At 39.5% G+C, this 14,549-nt stretch overlaps 1 protein-coding gene across 1 annotated transcript; it reads right to left on the bottom strand.

Annotated features, from left to right (window-relative positions):
* Nucleotides 1–11,617: 11,617 nt before the first annotated feature.
* On the bottom strand, nucleotides 11,618–13,839 carry CCL20 (C-C motif chemokine ligand 20). The gene is made up of 4 exons (XM_009928584.2): nucleotides 13,664–13,839; nucleotides 13,284–13,398; nucleotides 12,441–12,518; nucleotides 11,618–12,150 (listed from the first exon to the last, which is right to left on the bottom strand). The coding sequence occupies exons 1-4, from the start codon at nucleotides 13,743–13,745 to the stop codon at nucleotides 12,123–12,125; spliced, it is 303 nt and encodes a 100-aa protein (XP_009926886.1). The 5' UTR covers nucleotides 13,746–13,839; the 3' UTR covers nucleotides 11,618–12,122.
* Nucleotides 13,840–14,549: the final 710 nt, after the last annotated feature.

Raw genomic sequence — 14,549 nt, 5'->3', positions numbered from 1 at the left:
GGCCGAGCGGGCTGTGTCAGCCGTGGCGGTGGCTCTTCAAGCCCCTCGGCCCGGCTCGTGGCATCTACAAGGCTAGCGCGGGAAGGGGGCCCGGCTGGGCGGCCAAGGCCTGCCGTGAGGGAGCAGGTCGCCCTGAGTTTAGATGGCACTGGTTTTTTTCCTACTCTCAATTCTTTTCTATGAATTTGTAATGTTCAGGGCTTTTTACTGTTATTTTATTTCATCAGAACTATCCATTATGACTGCAAGATGTTACCAGAGTAGTAATAGCCAACTAGAAGCCCATCGCTATTTGTACAAACTTAGGTTTGCTTTTTCCCGGGTGTGTAGACTTAATTATAATTATCGCGCTGAATTTTATCTACCTTTTATTGTCCTTTCACTTCGTAGTGCAAGGCTTCTCTGCAGTTTTCATCGTCGGCTCATCTTGACCACCCTGAATGCCATCAGCTAGGACTGCTCACACCACATAATTCATACAGAGCTGCAAGGGCTTCTAATTTATGCCATAGAAAGGCAAGTATCAGATCTTCAAAGGCTACAGTGTGCTAAAAATTGATAAAATTTGGAGTGCCAGAGGCACAGGTAATGGCATAACAAATATATGAAAGCTATTTGAAAAGCAAATAGTGACTTAATTACTAAGGAAAGCAGGCAAAGATCAAAAGAAAAAAAAAAAGAAAACCTAGTCATCTTAATTTTTTTAAAGTGAAACTCAGGACAGATACACGAGTATGGAAATACTGTTTCATCAAAGACAGAAGAAAAAATATATTTGAAAAGAGATAACCAACATGGAATCATTAGAAGATAATGTATTACTAGAACTAAAAATTTGAGTCAAGCTTTATGCAGAAATGACCGTAGAGCATCAACAGGAGGAAGCAGTGAACACATTTTCATTTAGCGAATCTCCTCATAGCCCACATTATTGACAACGGGTCAACAGAAGACAGTCCCAGTCAGTGTTTAACAATACGTGACTTTTCCAAAAGCACCGGTATGGCTCCCTACAGCTTCACTTTGAAGACAGTCCTTTGGTTTTTGAAAGCCAGGAAGTAAAACACAATGGCCAATTCCAGATTTACTTTGGGACATGACTGGGGGACAAAGTGGTCTCTGGGTTTTTCATTCCCATTTGTTTGTTTAAATCTTTTGTCTTATTTGTATGTGGAAAGTCTTGAGGCAGATAAGAAATATTTTCATTAAAAACAAATAATTTGAACAGCTTTCCAACAGAATTGACTTACTTGGACTAACCGTATTTCAAAATAACTTTGAACAACCCCTAGTCTTGGTGGTCTCCAGTTTCTTAACAGCTTTTTGTATTTGTTTAGCATAATATGTATTCACCCAGATTATAATTTCAGAATATAAATATTTTTCTGTTCTTTTAACTTAAGTGATGTGAACAATGAACAGGGCACAGACACTGCTTCCTATGTTAACACCTTCTTTGTTCTTTGTAAACACACATTCATGCAGCCTTCCTGGTGCCTTCAGATTAATTAACACCAACTAGAAGTGCTACGTTTAATTTTTTTAGTCAGGTTGAAAGGCTTGATACTTGTCTACAGCATAAATTAGGAGTATCTGCAGTTCAGCTACAACTTACATAGTAAGCATCTCTTCAATTCTGTACTTTAGGGTTGTATTTGCATCATTGAATCAATTATTGCGATATTCTTGAGCAATCATTTTTTCAAGGTTTTGCATATCATATGCCAACAAGCTCTTTTTTGTTTGCTTTTCATGAGACATGGAAAGGAAAAACGCAGCCCCAGCCTAAACAGGAGAGAAGGAAGTGGAAAGGCTGCAGAGCTTCATGACGTCAGTACCTGGCGGTTCAGCATGTTCTCTCTTCACTTTCTTGCTGTAAATCTCCATCTGAACATTCATGCCTCACAGCTTGTCATCACCTGGGATTAAGAGGCAATAATAACACTGGAAGATGCGAAGTCAAATCAGGCCTCAGCTCTCACCTCCTTTCCTTGCTTCTGTAAGAAGAAGATTCAGGAGCATTGGAGTCACGACAGAAGTCAATCCCTCTTAGCTCTGTGCCTGCTATCCAGACTGTGCCAAAGAGGCGCTGGCATAATGGCCTTGTTTGCTCTATTCCTATATAGTAACTAGAAAAAATTGCTGACCGCCTGAGCGGGGAACAAAGAGCTAACACTATGCTGAGTTGAAGTTTTTCCCAGAGTGCCACCCAGGACGGGCCTGTCTGCAAAATAAATATATAGTAACTAGCAGTATGTTTTTCTGACAAAACAGAACCACAGTTGTAGCACAGGTAGGATTACCTAAGGAGACTTTAGACAGCAAAGGTAAAAACTGTAGTGCGGGAATGAAGGGAAGGACTTAAACACAGCTAATTACTTGAGGACTAGTCAAGTAGGGCTTCTGATGGTACAGCAAACTGAGCTGAAGTCCATACCACTAAACCTTGACCATTAAAAGCAGAAATGGAACTCTTTCAAGTTCAGGGAAATGGGCAACTAGCATATACTTTTAGAAGGAAAAGTTTTAGACTGCTGGGGCAAAATTGTTGCCTTGATATTTTTTAGCATCCAAAGAGTGCACACAGCCTCTAAGCCATGAAAGGCCAGCTTCAAAGAATCTGCATACACACCATAGAGAGTTCAAAAATATCTACACTGGAAAGAAAAATTAAATGCTGAGATGTTCATCCAGGATCTGTAGCGATTTTTCTCTCTGGATGAGATAATCAGCTTTTATGTACAGAGATCAAAAGTATTGACGTTATCAGCCTGGAAAGGTGCATCACTTGCTCCCTGTGCACTTTTGCTTATGTCAGCAGTTCGCAGGAGTGGCAGAAAGTTAAGATACTATAAACCTCACTATCAGTCAATATTCAAAAGCCTTTGAAAGGCTGCAATGTACACTTATCTAGAATGCTGGAGACAACTATGTTGGACAGTATGAAGCAAAGTTAATACAGTTACAGTGACGAGCTTCCTTTTATGAACCCTGGGTTCTTCCTGCCAACAGAGGTTCTGAAAATCTCTCTTTTCTTGAGCCAAAGTACTGTCCTGAGAAGGATAACAAGAAGAAAGTGTTTCTGACTCAAACACACTCTCGCTTGCAGAGAAGAGCGAGTTTTAGGCTTCCTGATCTAAAGTTGTATCATGACCCACTTGTTCTGAAGTAGGTCAGTCTGTGGTATGCTGAACTAAATCAGAAAGGCCAGCCCAAGAGTAGTCTGAGTTAAGGGAAAGATGTAGAAAGCCACTTCCTATTTGTTATGTTAGTAATGGGTGCAGTGCATTTTTAGTAAGGGGAGTTTTTGCATGCTGTCCTTTCTTATAATTGTCAGATCTGTCAGATGCAGAAGGACTGTGCGCTGATATTTCCTTGTTTCTGCTGGGTGAATTAAATGGGTTTAGGTAATTTTTTGCAAGGCTGTTTTATTCTGGCATAGATAACCTGCTTCCTCTTGCCCAGACAGACACCACTATACACATATACTTCTCTGTGCATTTAGAGCTCCTTCTCACTTCTGCTCTGTTATTTCCAATGCTAATCATGACACCACAGCCATGAAAAATGTTAAAACTATATTACTTGTATAAGGAACATGATCTTTTGGGAGTTTGCTATTTGCTAGGTAAGAGCTATTCTGGGAGAAAGAGCTGACTGTGTTATACAACAGACAAAGTGCTCTCTTTCCCAATCTTTGCATGGCTGTTTTTATCAATTTAAATTATCTCGAATTAAAAAAAAATAAAAAAATTACTAGTTGCTATTTGCCTAGAAAGTGTGTCACCTACAAGTTTCTGTTCACATGAATAGATGTATGTGTTGTTTACCTACAGTGAGATAATAACAAGCACCAGAAAGGAACAGTAGTTCTCTTCTTTGCTCTTTTCTTTCATCTTCCATTTCTGACAAACTGCTTACATATCCCATGCGGTCAGGCAAATTCCATATATTCTTACTTGTTTCAGTCAAATTTTCACTTAGCTGAAAAAAGCTTTTCCTTGCTGTCCACTTTTTAAAGGGAGACCCTTTCCTCTTAACCTTGCCAAGCTGATGGGTAGACCTGACAACAAAAAAAAACCAATAAAATATATCTATCTTACCCTGTCTGAGAAGAACTCAGAAATGCCTTTAATCTTTCCTTCCATGATCCAGACTGGGGCGGGGGGGAGGGCTGAAGACCTTTTTGTTAAAGAGAGCTCTGTATCATCCAGTCAAGACAGCAAAGCTGACTGTATCAGGTAATTATGCAAGTATTCTGCGGTCAGATTGTCTGAGCTGCAAGATGAAAGCCAGTGAGTTATCCGGATGCACCTAGTGAGGAAAATAAAGGAGCACTTCTCCTACGTATACCTAACACAAAATTGAGTCAAACCACTAAGTCAGGAAGAAGCAAAAATCTTCTGATGAATAACAGGATTTCTAGTAGGTCTACAATAGAATTGGAAAAGATAAGTAGTGAAAGCCACTTTGTTTTAGAAAACACAGCTTCATTACAGTGAAAGTATGTTCATCTCACCATTGTTTTTAATTAAAAAGTCAAAATAACTCATTTGGGCTTTTATATTTCATTTTTATATTGCCAAAATTCATTAAACATTTCACATAAACCATCATGTTTTCTACATATCTATATGCCTTCACTAAGTGTTGTAGTCCTATTGCATTATCTCTGTGTTTCTTGTTTTCTAAGTTTCCTTACTGTCATTTTGATGTACTTCATATGGATGTGCAAAACAATATATATGTCATCCATTCATTGTAATTAGCAATAATACAGCACTACCCACTTTCAAATTCATAAAACAGTTTTGCCTACTCGTACCAATTTGGAGGATGCTATAGAGTGAGCAACTCTCTGAGATTTGCAGTATCTCAGATATCTTTGAGGTTTGCATTGTCTCTGAAAGACATTTTGACCATTTGTTCCTAGTTGTAACAATATGAAACATTCAGATGCCCACTGGAACACATAACCATATTTTTCAACCAGCTCTAGTAAAATATATGTGAACAAAGAAATCACTGTAGTAAGGCATATAGCTAAAATATTATTTTTCAGATATGCATGACAAACTTTTAAAGTAATGTTTTGATTTGTTTTCCTTAAGTACAGCCATATAACAAAGCTTATTCATACGTGAGATACTGCCACATTTGAGTGAACAGTTGAAGTCAGCATGCTGACCACTCTACAGCTCTGATTTATCTGCCACATTACATCTATCATTCTTGAATTCCCATTTGCCTACTTTCTAAGTTTATAGTGTTCTCACTAGCTTTGTGCCTGACCAATGATGCTGCAAGGATATTAAATTACTAGTTTAATCTTGACACTGTAATTGACAATTTCACTGCAGATTGGACCACTTGAACCCATCTCCACTGACACAACTCTAATTAGATGGCTTGACCAGTCAGTGCATAGCACCTTGCTATCTGCCCCCCCCCCCCGCCCCCGCGGTATGAGTCTGTAGCTTCTTACAGATTTGTAATGTTTCTCTGCCCTTGGTACCTAATGATGCTATCTACTGTCACCTCAATATTTGTTATATGAATTCTTGGTACAGAGTTTAACCCCTTGCAAGCCATGTTCCTTCAAGAACAATATGTTTTAATTAAATTTTATCATCCAGAAGATGTAGGAGGAGTCTAGTACAGTTTTGTTGTACTAGACCATCCTACACATAAATTTTTTGCCTACACTTAAATGTTTTGCCTTGGCTTATAGGCACATGGTCAGAAGAGAAGACAGTTACAATTTGCATCACAAATGTACCCTAAAGTTTGACCCAGAAATAAGAAATACTTTGTGCTCTGTTTTGTACACTTTGGTACATTCCTTCACTAATCACGGTACCCAACTGAACTGTCTCAATGTGTCTTGTTTCCTAAGTTGTTTTATCCTGTAGCTGTCTATTAAATGGATCCTATCATTCAGGCTTTCTCACTAGGGAGCCCAAGTGCTGGGCCACACTGTTCCCATTTCCAGAAGCTGGTTTGTCTCTCTCTCCCTCTATCTTACCATGAGCCTGTCTTACCAAGTGAGGTATTCTTCACAGGCTGAGAAACCCCCAACTAACAGAAAAGCGTATCTGATATCTTATTACAACTAACCATGTGTGTCTTCTCATTCACTGTGGCACAGGAAACAGTTAATGTTAGCCCTTGAGCAAGCTAGGTCTTCTCTGAAGCTTGTGGGCCATTACATCCATCTCCAGCAGCAAAGAAGTACAGGAGAAAAAAAACCTATAAACCAAATAGATAGAAAGAAGATACGCATCTTTAGCCTCAGCTAGAACAGCAATTTTTTCACTGAAAATGTGGCTCAAGATCATAATTTCTGATAACTGAAAGTAGCGTTCACTGTAAGAAACATGGCAATAACCTTCCCTTTAAAAGTAACTACTACAGCTGCTACTCAAAAACATGAGTTGGATATCAAAACATCATACAACTAGCTTAGGTGTGAAAAGTTGTTGAGATGTTCTTCTTCATCTTTTGTTTTCCAAGGCTTTCTCCGTAATTTTGAGGACTAGAAAAAAGAATCACTGTGAAGCTTAGATTTTTAGGTAAGTCAAGATACTCCAGGAGATGGAGTATTGTGAAAACCTAGTACACTGGAATGCATTGGATCCAAAGGTCATACGAACAGATTTAACCAAGAGGTTAGGTTTGTAAATTAATACATGTAGGAATTAATGATATATGTAATGAACCTTAGTGATTGCATCTCACATGTTCCATGGACACCTCTCCAATAATAAGGATATTAACAATTGGGAAGGAACCAAATTTAACAGAGCCTGAGATACCGACTTTTTATCCACAGAATAGATACCCACACAAAGTCAACTCCCACTTACGTCAATCACCTCTTCTGAGAGTCAAGTAGCTCTTTCTTCTTGGATTTTCATATCCCTTTGCTGGCACTGTTAGTCTAGGAATATCTGCTATGTGCAATTCCTCTTTTCCTCACTTTTGTATGTGCAGCTGTGTGGCCATGATGGTAGATAAAATCCCTCTAGTGTAGGACATGCGTTGTAAGTGTATCCAGCACAATTCAGTATATGGACACTATATAGAGCATATCAGGTTTTTCAGGGCGTCTCAACCCAGACTATCGATTGTGTCCTTACAAAGAAAGTGTAAAAAAAAAAATATTAATGGGGTTTTCAATTTAAAGTTAGGGAGTAGCAAAATATCAGGAACTTGGAAATATAGATGCAGATGCTTACAAATAAAATTGTTACCTTATTTTGGGGGTATAACTGAAGTCATGTAAGCAAAACTATAGAAATGCTGTTGTAAATTTAATAATAACAATAACACTATTTTAGTGTCTACTTCTCCTGTGACATACTTGCTTTTTAAGCATACAGTATTCTAAATTTCATCTGATTCTTTTACATTAAATATATATTTTGGGTTGCATAATCTTTGAATAATGGTATAAATTCAAGGAAGCTGGAAGACTATTAAACAAGTGCCTGGTTTTATTTACAGGAGTAGCTACATGAGCAATACACTATGCTTAACATATAATAGCAGCCACAGCACCTGTCCTGGTTTTGGCTGGGATAAGGTTAGTTGTCTTCCTAGCAGCTGGTATAGTGCTATGTTTTGGGTTCAGTATGAGAAGAATGTTGACAACACACTGATGTTTTCAGTTGTTGCTAAGTAGTGTTTATACCAAGTCAAGGATTTTTCAGCTTCTCATGCCCAGCCAGGAAGAAGGCTGGAGGGGCACAAGAAGATGGCACAGGACACAGCCAGGGCAGCTGACCCAAACTGGCCAAAGGGGTATTCCATACCATGGGACGTCATGCCCAGTATATAAACTGGGGGGAGTTGGCCCGGGGGGATTGCTGCTCAGGAGCTAACTGGGCATTGGTTAGTGAGTGGCAAGCAGTTGTATTGTGCATCACTTGTTTTGTATATTCCAATCCTTTTATTAGTATTGTCATTTTATTATTGTTGTTATCATCATTATTCTTTTCTTCCTTTCTGTTCTATTAAACTGTTCTGATCTCAATCCACAAGTTTTACCTTTTTCCTTCTGATTCTCTCCCCATCCCACTGGGTAGGGGGGAAAGTGAGTGAGCGGCTGCATAGTGCTTAGTTGCTGGCTGGGGTTAAACCACGACAACACCATATCTATTGTATATCGTATTTAAGTGTTCTAATGCCAGCAACTCTTGGTGAGCTTTGACTAGAAGCTAGCTGCAATTGATAATGCAGAAGGAACAAACACGGCATTTTAAAAACCTTTAACAGAGTTAGGACGACAACACTGGACAGTTAAGGCTGACACCTCCTACAACAGAGCAACCACAAGATCATAGGAACATAGATCATAGTTTTCTATTTATGTACAGTCATACAACTGTAATCACTTAGTAAACTTAGCATACATAATGTACTGGTTTTCATCTGAAGACTAAAAACTTCTTTTACAATTCATTTTTTGGCAAAGGATGTTGCCTGTAGCCTGGTATTTGGACTAAGTCTGCCAGGGTGTAATACAGCTGAACTCAGCATGCAGAAGGCTTGGTACAACTGATGATCTGTATTGTTTTGATGTTTATCCAGCTGCGTGTATGCCATTAAAATCAAGTGACGTTGTCATAAGCTTAAGGCCCTTCTTGAATTCCCTGATTCACTTCTCAACAAAATTACAGCTGAACAATGCATTCCAGTTCAGCAGGAGTGAAGTTCAGTTACATGTGGGCTCATTGGTATTGGTAATTGAAAATAACTGACCAATTATCAACACCCCTATGAATGAGCTAGAAGTGTCATTGTTACTGAGCACAGCCAGTAATGCTTGGTTTTCAGATACAGTTGAAAACATGCATACCACAGGCTAAGAAGGGCCTTCACCCATTTGTCTCTTGGATTTGCACATGCTTTACAATCCCCCTTTGTATGGAAGGTGGAAAAAATGAGAGATGAGGTACAAAATACAGTCTTCAGTCCTTCTGATAGTTAGGACCTACCATCAACTGAATGGTAATGCAACAAATAACTTGTTAGTACTTGCCCAGCAGATGAAATGGGGCAGGTTTTATATTTTAACAACAAAATTAAATCAGCAGAAGGTTTGCTATTCCTTACAAAAATCACTGTCCTTGCAATGCTGTTATTTTGTTACTTTGTACTGCAGCGGGAGAAAAAAATATTAAGAAATAAGTAAATCTAATTATGATTCCATATATGAAGAGAAAGTTTTCTGTCAAAGATCCCAAGCTAATGAAATGCTGCAATGTCCTGACTGGGAACGGTGTGAGATTGTTTTAGGAAAAAAAAAAAGGAATTAAAAAAAGAAGCAAAAATAAAAATGTAAAAAAACCGAACAAAACAAACAAAAACCCCACAGAAAGAATATGCACAAATAGGATTCAATAATAATACTCCAACAAGCACAGGAATCACTGAGGACTGGTCTCAATACAGCAAGAGCAGGGACTTCGGAAATGAAGTATGAAGTTGTCCTGAGACTTTGAAGGGAAAGCTCTCGCACCCATTGTCCAAATTCTATCCAAGCTGTAATAAAAAACCTTGTTGGCATTTTGCAAGAAAAAATAATTTGTTTTTTAAAAAAAATAAATAAATGGAAGGGAAAAAGTCCCCAAATGACCATCTAATACTGTATCTCTAAATTATTCAACAAAATTGCACATGCTGAATTAGGAGCTGAGGGCCAAAGATACAGAGGAAAAAGAAACTTACCTAGACAAATGCAGAACAACCCTACCAAAGCAATCAGGATTCAGGTTTTCCTATAAATGGTCATGATTTTCAGAGCTGTCAGAACTTTTAACTGGCCACTTAAGGTTACTTAGAAAAATGTGCTCTGATCTGACGATTTTGGAGATACAGCACTCGCTTATAATACCTATTTGGGTCCTCAGGAATGCATGGAGGTACATGCTATTTTTACACGGAATTTCCTACCAGGAAACAACCTTGTCAATCTATGTTATTGAGCATAGAAACCAAATTTCAATTATTTTTTTTTTTCCTCCAGTCAGGTTGGTTGTTAAAAAATATTCAACCAGAATAAGAGGAACTAAATAAAATCCCACGAGTCATAGCTCTGGGGATGAAGCATCTGCGGTTTTGCGGCAATGGAGCCATGGCTGACAAGAGGAAGGATGAGTTACAGAAGCAATACAAAACTTTTAACATGCCCAACCTGGGAGTACAAAAAGCCACCCACAGAATTTCACACATCAGTCTTCACTTTCTTATTTTCCTCCCCTGCTTTGAATTCGCTGGCTTGGACTCTAGGCTTTTGTGTGCCAAGTTCATATACAGGTCTGGTTCCTAACATCTCCACCAGTGCCTACCTATTCCCAAGGTAGGCTTGGGGAACCTCACCTTCCGACGCTTTTAACATGAACCAGTCATTGTGTCCATACCATTTTGTTGGTGCCTGATTTAGCCTGTGAACTCTTTGAGTCAAAACAGGAGCCCACACTAGTGCTAGCAGGTATGAGGCAGAGCTCTGCAGTTTTGCCCAGAAGTTAGGGAAATCCCAGGGAACATGCTGGGTAATTACTCCTCACTGGGAGGCTGATAGCTCTTTACATAACACCCTTAATATCAGGGACATGGAATCCACCTGCTGGAAACTAAAGCCAATTATTCTTGCTCCTTCAGAGCTTCAACCACAGAGAATTGCCAGTTCCCAGATTTGCAGACCCACAAGCAGATTGCTTAAGTTCTAGCAAGTTTTGAAACCAGAAGATGACAGCCTTACACTCATGAACACAATTTAAAAAAACCAATACTTCTCAGCTCCTCTCTCAAGGACACCAAAAACGCTTTACATTTAAGTTTAAATTAAATTAAAATCAGTGCTTCTATCTCAATGACTAAAAGGTACCAAAAGCCAAGGTATAGATTTAGCTGCAAGACTCTGGTGCTGACAGTGAGAGGACTACACCTACACAGCCTACTTGGTGACATCCCTGAAGCCTGTGGGGGCCATTTAATAGTATCTAAAAAGCCGAGCAGCCTTCCCCATTCAACCTGCAGCCATGTCCTACATCCTCCATGAAGTCCCGTTATTTTTATCAGGCATCATTTGTACTGCAGTAGTGTCTGCAGACCTCCAACAAGAGATCCTGCATCAGGAAAACCTCATTATGCTAGAAGTCATAGGATACTATAGGAAACGCATAAAGGGGAGGAAAGCACTGCAAATATCTCCTCTAGAGATAGCCCTTTAAGTTGAGAGCAGTGTTATCATAATCGTTCTCAGTGGATGAGCTGGAAGCTTGCCCTGTAACAATATGTGTAAGGTTTCTCCTGGATAAATAGAGAAACTGGTAAGAGAAATTCTCTCAAATCTGATTATAAGATGAAATTGAGCTAAGAACAGGTCTTCCTGTTAAGCAAAATCTTCATATATAGCAGCTGGCTGGGCAAAAGGAAGGAATTATATCCTGTGGAGGTCATAGCTACCCATAGAGCAAACAAAGTGAGCAAGGTGGAAAGTGGCTTTAACAGGTGTGAATAATTGTTTCACCTGGAGGCTCATAAGCAAAGGAATTCATTTCAAGGGGAAGTCACCTTTTTCAATTAAAAAAAATAAACATATCACACAGAATGCAGATTTTAACATTTATTTTTTTAAAACTCCAATTTTCATTTTTTCCACAAGCAGGCTTTGTTTAACAATACTTCAAGAAGTATTATAATGCTAACTATGGTTAAAAGGAAACATTTTGGCACAAGAGACTGCCAAAGAAGTAACAGAATAAACAGAATAAATAACCCACTTTACACAGGCTGAACAAAACAAAAATAACATGCAATAAACTTAGTAAAATTCATACTCTGTACAACAGCTTAAGGTAGTCTTCTCTAAATAGTACTCACGTCATATTAGTAACATACACATATTAGTAAAAATAGAAACTTTAACTAAATGCTTAATTCAAGCAAAACAGCGATGCAATATGAATCAACTCAAGAAGTTCAACGGTTCCAAAGAAGCCAGAGATAGTGGTGAGTAAGCACACAACAGTGTACAAGACAACAATCTCAACCGAGAGGTTCAACCTAGTGGTTCTTCAGCCACGTCTGCGTGTAGTTCCCTGCTGGAAACCATATTACATTGACATCTTCTTGAGCTTATGGCTGTTAAAAGAATGAGACAACACACATAAATAATGACCTCAGCCACAGTTCCATCACAGATTTCTCTCTCTAACACCTCCTGAGAGAATAACTCAGGTAGAAAAAGGGACATGTGACATGACTGTCCCTGAGAAGACTCTGAAAAGGAGTAGCCATGTCTGACACAAGATGGAAAGACAAAGGTGTTCAACATTGCCATCAGAAGTGGCATTCAGGAGATGTAAGAAACAGGCCTTCTTACATGCTCTGTTTTCATCAGCCTCGTAGTATTTAGATTTTTAGATTCCTACCTCAGGAAAAGAAGATGCTTCTTCACCCAGCCTTCCTTAGGATTTACACAGGCATTCAGCCCACTGTAGGTGTGGAAACTGGAAAAGAAATAATCATAAAGAGATCAGTAAATCATTAGAAATCCCTGCTAGTAAATACTGCGAAGATGCATTTGGTCAAAAACATGCATCATGGTTACTCTATATAATAAACAATAGCAACTGCTTTTGTAAATGCCAGTTAGATATGGGATGCTCCACAACACCTCCGATACTACATGAACAAAAAGAAACACCTAATGAAATTTAAATGTAACAGCTGCTTCAATCTCAAGAATTATTTTTTGCGCCATAAAGTTGTGTTCAATTTATTGGAACTATTGAGACAAAGAACTTTGCTGGCGCCAGAAATAATTTGTGAGACCAAGGACAATAGTTGCTGTCAAGCTACAGTGACAGATCAACATTTAGGAGGGCTAAAACCTTGTGGAAAAAAAAAATCCAATCTGCAAATTAAGAAAGGTCTTGTTGCTTATGTGTCTGTTAACAGGTTTTGGCAAGCGAACACCCTGTGTTGGCTAGAGTGGCCCTCAGCTGGAGAAGAAGCATGTCTTTGTTTGCACAGTTGATTCCTAGACAGATTTATTATTTACATTGTATGGCTGTCCTATGAGTTAGTAGTCCCTATCAGCTAGAGGTTGTGTATTTTGTTTACAGGTATTATTTATAATTTTTTCAGTGAATTTAACATTTTGAAAAAGCAAGAAAAATCATGCTTATAATGTTCAAATCATTGTTTCTGCCCAGACATCCTAAAGTTAATACATGTCAGAAAAAAACAGGATCTTTTGAAAAGTAGCTTACATGATTGCATGGATATCACAGACTTCACTGGAGAGTTGTTCAGTATAACCCTTCAGGGCCCACCGAGGCAGACGCACTTTGGTGTAAGACAGGCAGCAATCCTGGTTGCTTTGTGCTGGAATGAAGGAAGATGACAAAGTAAATAAAACCTGTTTAGACCATGCTGCCATGCTGCCTAGGGTACTTGCTGTTCAGCCCCCTGACTATCCAGCTCCCCATCGACAGAAAAGGATTAGGCAGCATACTTCGCTGAAAAAATTCCCTTCCATCTCACCCTCATCCTGCTGCCAGCTGTGAGCATGCACACCCCGGCATGGCTGGCACGCTGCAGAGCAGCACTGAGAACTGCTTCCTGGGACTGAATGCCCAAGCTCACTCACCTTCAGAGGTGCCGCACAGGAGCAGCGCCAGGAGCCCCAACAGGGAAACCAGGACCAAGATCTTGCTGCTAAAGCCAGCCATTTCCACTCCACACAGCAGCTGTGCTCAGCTTCTGCTTGCTTGTCCTGCCAGCCTTCCCGTACCTCCACCTGCTTATAAAGGGGTGGCAGGAGCCATGGGAATTCACACGCGGGCGGGTTCCACTGTCATCAGCGGGTTTCCCCACAGCAAATTCCATCGTCCCCGATTTGGCCCCAGCACACCTTCCTGGTGCTATAACCGGAGATAACAGCATACTGGGGATTTTTTTTTCTTTTTTTTTAAAGTAGGTTAGAAGATTCAGCCAAAAAGAAAAGGAAATAAAATTCTGTGAGGTAATGGTTCTGTGGGTGAAGCACGTGTATTTTTAGGGGTAGAAGTGTGGGTTGTGAAATGAGGAAAGTCAAATGTAGGTAACTCTCAGTTACCTACAGAAACTGCATATCTGCTGTGCTCTAGTTTAATAAGCCCAGCCTGGGGGAGAGGGAGGTGGGCCTAACCCAGACATTCATTTCAGTATGGCATGCTCACAGGAGCTGGGTAACTACCTGCCATGATACCAAAGCACTACATTATTTACTGGCTGGCCAACACAGTAACATCAGGCTTTCCAGATTACTGCTTTCTGAGCTCTAGATGTAGCATTGGTGGGGCCATGTGGGCAACATTGAGTATTCATGGAAATGGGTTTCTTTTACCATATATTCACTGCCATCACTTTCTGCCAGTTTATCACACATCTGAACTATTTCATCTGAAACAGAGTTAACTTAAAAGCAAGTTGAAATAGGATTCTATTTTCTACTGTATCTGTACTGTCCAGAATGCATTAATGCTGCTTCATAA

Source organism: Haliaeetus albicilla, chromosome 9 (assembly GCF_947461875.1).
Source record: "Haliaeetus albicilla chromosome 9, bHalAlb1.1, whole genome shotgun sequence".
Taxonomy (NCBI): Eukaryota; Metazoa; Chordata; class Aves; order Accipitriformes; family Accipitridae; genus Haliaeetus; species Haliaeetus albicilla.
Note: the sequence above shows the minus strand (reverse complement) of the source record. Positions and strands in the feature narration are given on the sequence as shown.